At 26.6% G+C, this 9,239-nt stretch overlaps 1 protein-coding gene across 1 annotated transcript; it reads left to right on the forward strand.

The window, feature by feature from the left end:
- The first annotated feature begins 1,305 nt into the window (after nt 1-1,305).
- Chd64 (transgelin calponin-3) lies at nt 1,306-8,932 on the forward strand. The gene is made up of 4 exons (XM_074240771.1): nt 1,306-1,514; nt 6,997-7,133; nt 7,410-7,614; nt 7,848-8,932. Exons 1-4 carry the CDS (start codon nt 1,461-1,463, stop codon nt 8,016-8,018), a joined length of 567 nt encoding a protein of 188 aa, XP_074096872.1. The 5' UTR covers nt 1,306-1,460; the 3' UTR covers nt 8,019-8,932.
- Nucleotides 8,933-9,239: the final 307 nt, after the last annotated feature.

A 9,239-nucleotide genomic window follows, 5' to 3' on the forward strand; every position in this document is an offset into this window, starting at 1 on the left:
ACAACTTAATTTTAAAAAATTTTTAAGAAAAAGTAAGATATCAAAAAAACTAAGTTTCTTAACCGCTGGGTCAACTGTCTTTCAGTTTTTTTTTTTTTTTTTTTTTTTCCTAAGTATGATTATTTTAAGTACCCTCATCTAATCCTCCCAACTATATTAATTATTACTCATTTAAAATTTAGTAACATATTACATGTGACACACAATTATATACTAGTATGATTCATTACAGACCAAAGTGACTACTTTTAAAGCAAAGTATCAGTCTAAATATAGAAAAAAAAATTCTCGCCAAAAATTTGTCATTCCGTTTTAATATTGAGTAAGCTCAATAATGCATCAATTTAATAATTATTTCAATAGTTCAACAATATGGAGGAAAGAATTTCTAACGTGTACCAAAAAACTTCGTGAGATCTCGGAAAAAGGTGAGGTACAACAAAAAATTTTCTGGTAACGTTAATGACTCTCTTACTGTAGTTTTTTATATCTATACTAATACCATGATCTATCGCTAATATGTATGATTGGTAGATTTAACTAAATTCGATGGTTAATGGAACCATCCAGATGATAATTTTTTACGATCGCAAAAATCGTTGATAGTACAATAAAAAATAAGATCATCGAATTTTAGCTTAAATATAGTTAATACTTAAAAACTTCAACTTCACATAAATTATTGGGAGTATTTATTAGTAATATAACATACGAAACGTATTTCAGCTAATTAAAATTTATTTTAGTTTAAAAACTCCGTATTCGGATATTTTTCAGATTGACATCCGTATTTACTCCCAACTTTTGACAGTGTAATTACATTTATAAATTTATCTGATGTCGTTTATCTCGAAAAACAAATTAATAAAGCCGGTGTATTCATATTTTCTTGAATTGATCTATTTTTTTCTAATTCCTAAAAAAAAAAAGCAGTTGATATGCCTATCAATGGTGATCATGGTTGTTAAATAAAAATAGTAGATCATTGATTGTGAATCACGGTTTACTACACGAGTACTTTATTCCAATATGATATACACGACCTCATTGCAAAGTGAGAGGGCACTAATATATAAATAAGAAGCTAAAAAAGAAAAAAACAAAAACTTTAATAGTCGCATCCCTGACTAAGTGTTGAAGGACTACGAGAGCCCCTCTCAAGAAAGAAGACGGTAATTTCTGGTGAATGACATCATCTCCAGGTTTGACTGGATATCCGAGGCCACGTGCCTTGCTCACGAAAATTCAATACACGAGCTCCTACATCGATAAGTTGTTGGGCGGGGAATTCACCAGCTTAACAGTGACTCTCTAAGCTGGTATTCAGTTTAACTTCGACTGTCAAACAGTGGAGAACATTTGAAGTACTTGTGAGATCTCGTGTTTAAAAACAAATTCTATCAAATTTTTGAATAAATATTCATTTATAGTAAAATATAGTTTCTAAAAAAATAACAAATATGGCAAACAATAGAGCAGCTAAGTCTGGATTTGCCGCAGAAGCGCAAAAAAAGGTTAATAGTTATTAAAGTATTTTTACTTTATTCTATAAGCTTGTATTATTTTAGTGTTTTAATTAAAATTTTCTACAACAATTATTACTTTAAGACTCATTTAAATGAGTACATAATCTTATCTCTCAATTATCATGACCTAAAATCTTTACCAAATTTATTCTGACTATCTTATTTACGTTTAAAACGTATGAAGCTAAATAATATTTTTATATTTTTATTGTAAGATAAGTGGAATATTTTATTAAGTTAAAATTTATCAAGATAAGAAAATTGTTTTAAAAATCATTATTAAATCGTGTAGTAAAGAATGCCAAGTATTGATATATACTCATTGTAATTGTGATATATATAAAAATTACACCGTTATACTAACAAGAGACTAAAAAAGATGTAACAGAGAAATAATCGCATGACAGAAACAACCGTATGTAAACTGTTGGTCAGAGAGAATTAACAAATTTTTATTTCAGTTTCTCAAAAAATATAACGTTCTGTTACTGGCTAACTGTACTATGTATTTCGGTCACATATGCCTTGAATTTTATACAAAATTTTAAAACAATATAAGGGTTATAAGTTGTTAAACCATAGAATAAGTTTTTTTACGAAGATCAAAAAAATGTATTTAAAGTTATCTAACATCACACTTTTTTTATTGAAAAATATTTTTATGCGTGATACAAAATAGATTTATAAGAAACGATGATTTCATGCATTTTTAGGAGGTTTTCAGAACCTCCAACAAGGTTTGGTATTACGAAATTATGTATACATACAAGTTTTTAGTTCTAAAAACCTTGAAATGTTCACTTACCATTATAATTTTATAATCTGTTCATATAAATATGTTAGGTTTGTTTTGTCGTAGGTATGTCTCACTTATTCTCAGAAAAAAAACGATACTTTATCACTTGTGGCTTATCATCAAGAAACGTAAAGTTTTTTTTTTGTTCTGAATAATAGTGGACGATTTTGATATTTTTATTGGAAAAATGGGTATTCTAATACAATAAAGAATTCAAACTGTTATCTGAGTAATTCAGGAAACCGTTGGTAGTAAACACCGCAACATTCTTTTATCTTTGATATACAATAATATTTATCATGATTTAGCTTCATAAATTTACGCAAAATATTCACTTTTAAATAACAAACTCATTGAATACGAGGAATATATGTAAAAAAAATATCGAAATCGCAGATGGAATTTTATTATTTTTTGTTTTTGATGAGTCACTTAAAATTGACCATACTTAATTTAATTTTATTTATGAAACTGTCGTAATACATATATTTATAAATGTATTACTCATTTATGTCATTCACTTTTATTGAAGAAATTAACTGTAAATAATTGATACTCGATAGTTTAAAAAAAGGTGATAATGGTTTGAAAAATATATCAATACGTCACATTACTTTTAATAGCATCGTCTTATCATACCAATGGAGATACTTCGCTTTATAACAATTCATTTTATTTTACGTACTTTTAGAAATCTGGAACATAAAAATTGTTTGATGGATTTTTTAATCATAGACATTAATAAAAATTTTTCCGTCATTGCGCTAAAATAATTTTGTGTAGAAAATATTATTTCAAGTATTTATTATCTTTGTGTATCGAATTAACGTGATTTTATCAAATTAACACACTAATATTTAAAAGCGAAATTTTAACCGATAATTTTTCCGCGCAACAATGGCATATTTTTTAAGTAAAAGTATTGATTGTTTTGGATTTATAAAAATGAAGTAATAAAGAAATTCGCTAGTAAGAAAAAAATAAAATAAATACGGAAAATAATTATTGCAGTTGGCTTAATTGGATCCAGACATTTTTATAAACAACAATATGATAAATCAAATTTATTTACAATCTGCCGGCTCAATTATCAATTGAATGAATTTTTTATTATTTGTGAAGCAAACACTTTATACAGAAATGTGTTTAAGGTTTTAAACACGAATGATGAAAACTTATAGTTACGTACAGACGCTGTAAAAAATTTTTTCAAGAGTTACAGATAATTTTTTACTTACTTATTACGCTATTTAGGATTGATTCATAACATATGTTACCTTTAAACTAATCGCACGCGTGATTGGAATAATTTTTCTATTTATTTTAAAATAAATTATACATAGATAAAAAATCTTATTCCAGTTTTGGTAAAGCATGGTCAAAAACACTTATACTTGAATGATTTATCATTAAAAAAATACATATTCCAACATAGTCTGTTTGCAAACAATGACCTTGAAAAGTTGCTTCAATACAAGACAGTGTCTATCACTCTATAGTTTAAGTGTATAAAGTACAAGTTTTTAAATATTATTATCGATTCAGCTAGATTAAATATACCTAATTAATATAATTATCCTTGGGTGCGGTGTGAATTTTTTTAAAGATGCAGCAATATTAGTTTGTAATCCAAAAGAAATAAACACATCATATATTCGTATGCTCGCCTTATATGGAGAAAAAATGAAGGCCATTTTTACTGCCAATCGTTTTCAAGCTATAGTGAGAATCATGACTTGCAATGGATGTCCTTGACTTGTGAAAAATTCTCAACAAACACACCATTTTTATGAAGTGGGTCAACAATTTTATTTGTAAATGATTAACTAAACAGCTATTAATTGGGGCATCGTAAGATACGTCAATGTTTTATTCCTAATAAAATCCAATTCAATGCCAACATTGAAACAAGGGTATTTAATGGTTCAATTAAATATCTCAACAGTTCCAATTATACCATTACTTTTCTAAATTTCTATTATTGAAATCAATGATTTCCAAAAATTGGGAAGTTATTGTTTTCACCCCGATTTTCATTGTCGAAAAAATTCTGTAAAAGTGTTTTTTGTTACACTATTTTTGAAGTAGAATAGTATCTTTTTTTTTTTTTTTTTTGTAAAAAAAAAGGCCACCGTATGGCGTGAACCGCATAAGAATCGGTTGATTCGTTTGGAAGATATTACAACTAAAATTTTTGAAAAAAAGCACTTTTTAAAAACGTTTCGAGCTCGAAAATACAGGAAAAATGCATTTTCAAACTCCAAGAGCTCCAAACTTTGTGGTAGGAAATTTTTTGAGTTATTAAGGAAATAGTTAAGTAATTCAATAATTAATGGTCGTATTTCTTTTGTTAATTTTCTTCCTTTAACTTCCGATCTGACAAATAACTATATATTATTAACCCTCGGAGCACACACCTTCAGATAATAATACTTTAAAGTGTGCACTGGATCAAACTTTGATCCTAGCTTGGTTATAAAAAGTTATGGCAATTATCTAGAAACAGAAACCACTCTATTTTTGTCAATAAACAATCGAAAAATAAATGTTTTCAAATATTAATTTCATCTTCCAATTATCCGATTTTTTACGGCTAATTCAAAATAAAAGTCATAAAAATCATAAGAAATAAATTTTTCAATAAGTTTTAACAGGATTAATGTTAAAAATAAAAGAAAATACTTACCAAAAATTGTTAATAGAATTTACTCAAACAAATACAATGGTTTTAAATACATTTTTTTGAAAACAAACAATTTAAAGAGAAAAAAAAAAATTTAAGATTTCAACTTTTTTTTCGGACTCAAATAATTTTATTTTTGACGAAATTCGGAAAAAATCAATCTCTTAATTTTAGGGTCAATAAGAATAATTCTCCACTTAAACAATTATCAAACTTAAATCTAGAAAACAATGTATTATTGTTATGTATTATTTGTTCATGAATAATGAGTATCCTGATAAGATTTATTATATTCTCAATAACTTATTAAGTAGTTACACAGGTTTTTTTTTGTAATCGTTTGACTGATAATTTAGGTTTATTCTTTAATGTATGTGAAAAGTGAATATCATCAATCATCACTGTTCTAATTTCCGAATTCGATCTGCTGGATTGCGGAAGTAAAACTATATAATATGTTTCTGTACTAGAAAAATCATATATTATCATAAAAAATATGAATGTACATAATTAATTTAAAAAAATTAAGCAACATGTAAAACTAAAAGTAATTTTGAACATTTTGTTAAAAATTTTTTGGTTATCTCTCGTGTTAGTCGGGTTTGTGGATTTCAAAATTCAAAATTTACTTAGCTTACGTACAGCTAATAAAGATCATTAAAATTAATTTCCCAATATGGCTTCAGAATATAAAAATTTCATTACAACTCGACTTTCCAAATTCGCAATAGAAGCAATAACTTTCCGACTTTGAAAAATTAAGTTTTTCATAATAGAATAAAAAAAAAACTAGAAATTCAAATTGCGCGCGCTCTACTCCTGTACCAATAAAGAATGTGTGTGTGTGGTGGCAGAATATTTTTTTTTCTTTTAAAATTCGTGAAATCGATCTATTAGGGCTTAAAAAAATTTTAATTAGACAATGACGCACACCAAGTACATTTCAAAATTGTTTTTTTTTTATTTTCAAATTTACAACAAAATTTCTTTTAATTATCGAAAATCATATACAACCATGTCAGTTACTTGGATTTTTTAATTTTATATTTTTTGTGAAGGAAAAAAATTTTGTTCTTATAATAGTCTTGTGAATGTGGACTTGACGCTATTTTTTACTGTGGAATTGTTTTTGTTCGGATTTTAGTATTTTTTGTAATTATAATAAAAATTGACAATTTTAATTTAATAATTTTCCACCGAAAATTAAAAATGGATAAATAAGAGAATAATTGCCGACAAAACACTAAAATCTGGTGAGTGTAGATGCAAGCTGTGAAATATGTTTTTTTAACTGTAGTTTCCCATCTACTGTTGGATTACCATGCATTCTTAAATTATTTAGTCTATGGTAGATCACTTTGCTCATCGAAAAAAAGTCAGGATCGAAATTTTTGCGTTGCTATAGTTCATGCTGATAAAATTGAATAATTTCAAGTAGATTAATTGTTATAATTGAATGTAATTAATTAATATCAGTAGAATAAAGTATGAATTACTGTTATAATATAAGATTTAGGAACAAGAAGTACCGTAGAATTAAATAAAATTTTGCAACCTCGAAATACTGTTCTGCTTACAGTAAACACACTCGGTAGTCTGGCGCTCCATTTACAACGGATTTGAAAGGAACTTGACGACAGACTCTACCAAATCTGTGGATTCGTTAAGGCTACTTTTTCACAGATTAGTATCTATATAATTTTGATACTGAAATAACTTTATTTTAGTCATCAATTTTATATTATAGGAAAAGAGAAAAGATAGTTACATTAAAAAAGACTCAAAAACGTCGTGAGTGCAATTTTAAGCGCTTAGGTATAAAATTAGCGGGAAGTTGCAGGAATGGCTTTCTTCAGGCTCAACCGTTTTCCCTAATTTTTTTATTTTTTTAAAATGTGAACAAAATCGAAATTTTTTTAAATTTACTCATAATGGTAAATTATATGTTAAACTAATTGTTTTGTTTATTATTATTATTTTTTTTTTTTCAGATAAACAGTAAATATAGTGAAGAATTAGCGCAAGAAAGTCTTGAATGGATTAAAATGATTACAGGCGAGGATATTAAAACGAGTGGTGACATGGATAATTTTTATGAAACTCTTAAGGATGGAACTCTTCTTTGCAGGTATATACTATATAAATTAAACTTTTTTGCATTATTATTGTACAAAAGTTGATAAAGTGAATGACAATCACAAAAAGATGAAGAAAGTTTTTTCAGTCTATTTTAAATTTATTAATTTCTATATTTGAGTTTTTAAAATAAAAATTATTGTATTTGACTGAAGTATCAATTATGCAAGTACTATCTTAAAAAGATAATTAACAACCAGGAATCTGTTAGAATGATAATTTTAAAAAGAAACTTATTATGATTACTATAATTTGACCAATTGAATAGATTAATCAACAAAATCCAGGAAGGTTCAATAAAAAAAATTAATCAATCGAAAATGGCTTTTAAATGTATGGAAAATATCAATGCTTTTCTGGAAGCAGCGAGAATTCTTGGTGTTCCAGCTCAGGAAACATTCCAAACTGTTGATCTTTGGGAACGACAAAATCTTAACTCTGTCGTCATTTGCTTACAATCACTTGGAAGAAAGGTACATATTTATTTTGATATACTTGAAACAAGTAATTATTATCAAATCAATTCATGCACCTGCTATATCATTTAACTTTATACAAATTCACAATTTGATTGACGACAGCTTTAATTAAAAATGCATTATATGTCTTCATTCTTTCGAATGCAAAGACTGGGTGGACATAACATGGATTAATGTAAGCACATAATTTAATTCACTAAGTATTATACATATTTTTTTTTATTCAGGCTAAAAACTTTGGTAAACCAGGTCTTGGACCAAAAGAATCTGAAAAGAATGTCCGTATCTTTTCCGATGAGCAATTACGAGCTGGACAAACAGTTATAAGCTTACAATATGGTACCAACAAAGGAGCGACTCAAAGTGGTATTAACATGGGAAATACCCGGCATATGTAGATTTGGTTTTTAGAACTATCAAATCTAATTTTTTTACTCATTTTTTTTCTTTTTTTTTTTTTATTAGATTTTATGAATTCATGAAATGTGTCAGTTATAAAATAACAAAATAATTTTGTACAATTTACAAAGAGTATGCAACTTTGGATAACACGGATTTATAATTTATAACTTAATTTTTTAATGGTTAATTTTTTTTAATTAATCTTTTGTCTCTAATGTAATAAGCGTGTGACCTTTTTTCATTACTTTTTTTTTTCCTATTTCTCAACTGAGGTCAATAAATAAACTTGATTTGAAAAGAATGAAACATTATCTATTCCTGTTGGAGTCAGTATTATATTTATTGTTAAATATTGAAAAATACAACTCTATCAACGAAGATATATAACTAGCAAAAAATAATTCAGTAATTTGCATTTAAACAGAGTAGCACGGCGTTTACCACGACAATTTTGAAGTCTGGTAAAATTATGTTATGATGAAGGATTAAAAGATAAAAATTATGTAATTATTAAAATTTATACTGTTGATACATAAAAATATATAAAACTCGTTCAAAGTCAATAAAATTGACCGGGCCGAATAATTCTATTTTTGTACTTAAAAAATAATTGATTCTCAAAAATTTTTTCTTCCCTGGCCAAATTATATGACTTTCAAGTCATACTTTATTCTAGAGATGCTAATAACATAAAGCGTTCAAATGTCACTTCTTACTATAAAATAATAAAACAACTAGAGAACAATAAAGAAAGTGAGGCACAACTTTTTGAAAATTAAAATTTATTTAAAAGAGTTTATATTAAAAGATTTTTTTCACAATAGCATTGTAAGTGAATAAAAAACATTCCTAAAAGATTTTGTAATTTGATTAATATACTATATAATGGAATAAAACTATTATGAAAATATTCATTGATTGTTTTGTTTTTTTTTTTTTTTTCGATTTTGAATAAAAGCCATAATATTAAGCCATCAATTACCTGTGCGTTTTTCATATAATTTTAGGATATAAAATTTATTGATGCTATGAAACATTGTTACAATATAATGGAAATAATTAAAATATAAATTATTAGCAGTTAGGGGGCATCCATTAACTACATGAGGTGTTTTAGAGGGGAGGGGGATCAAGCTAAATCTTACCAAATCTCACTTAGGGGAGAGGGAGGGGGATCAGCAAATATCACGTAATTTTTTAACTTCCCGCTAAGAAAA

Source organism: Cotesia typhae, unplaced genomic scaffold (genome assembly GCF_013202065.1).
Source record: "Cotesia typhae breed Kobodo isofemale line unplaced genomic scaffold, CoteBio_Ctyphae contig_30, whole genome shotgun sequence".
Lineage (NCBI taxonomy): Eukaryota > Metazoa > Arthropoda > Insecta > Hymenoptera > Braconidae > Cotesia > Cotesia typhae.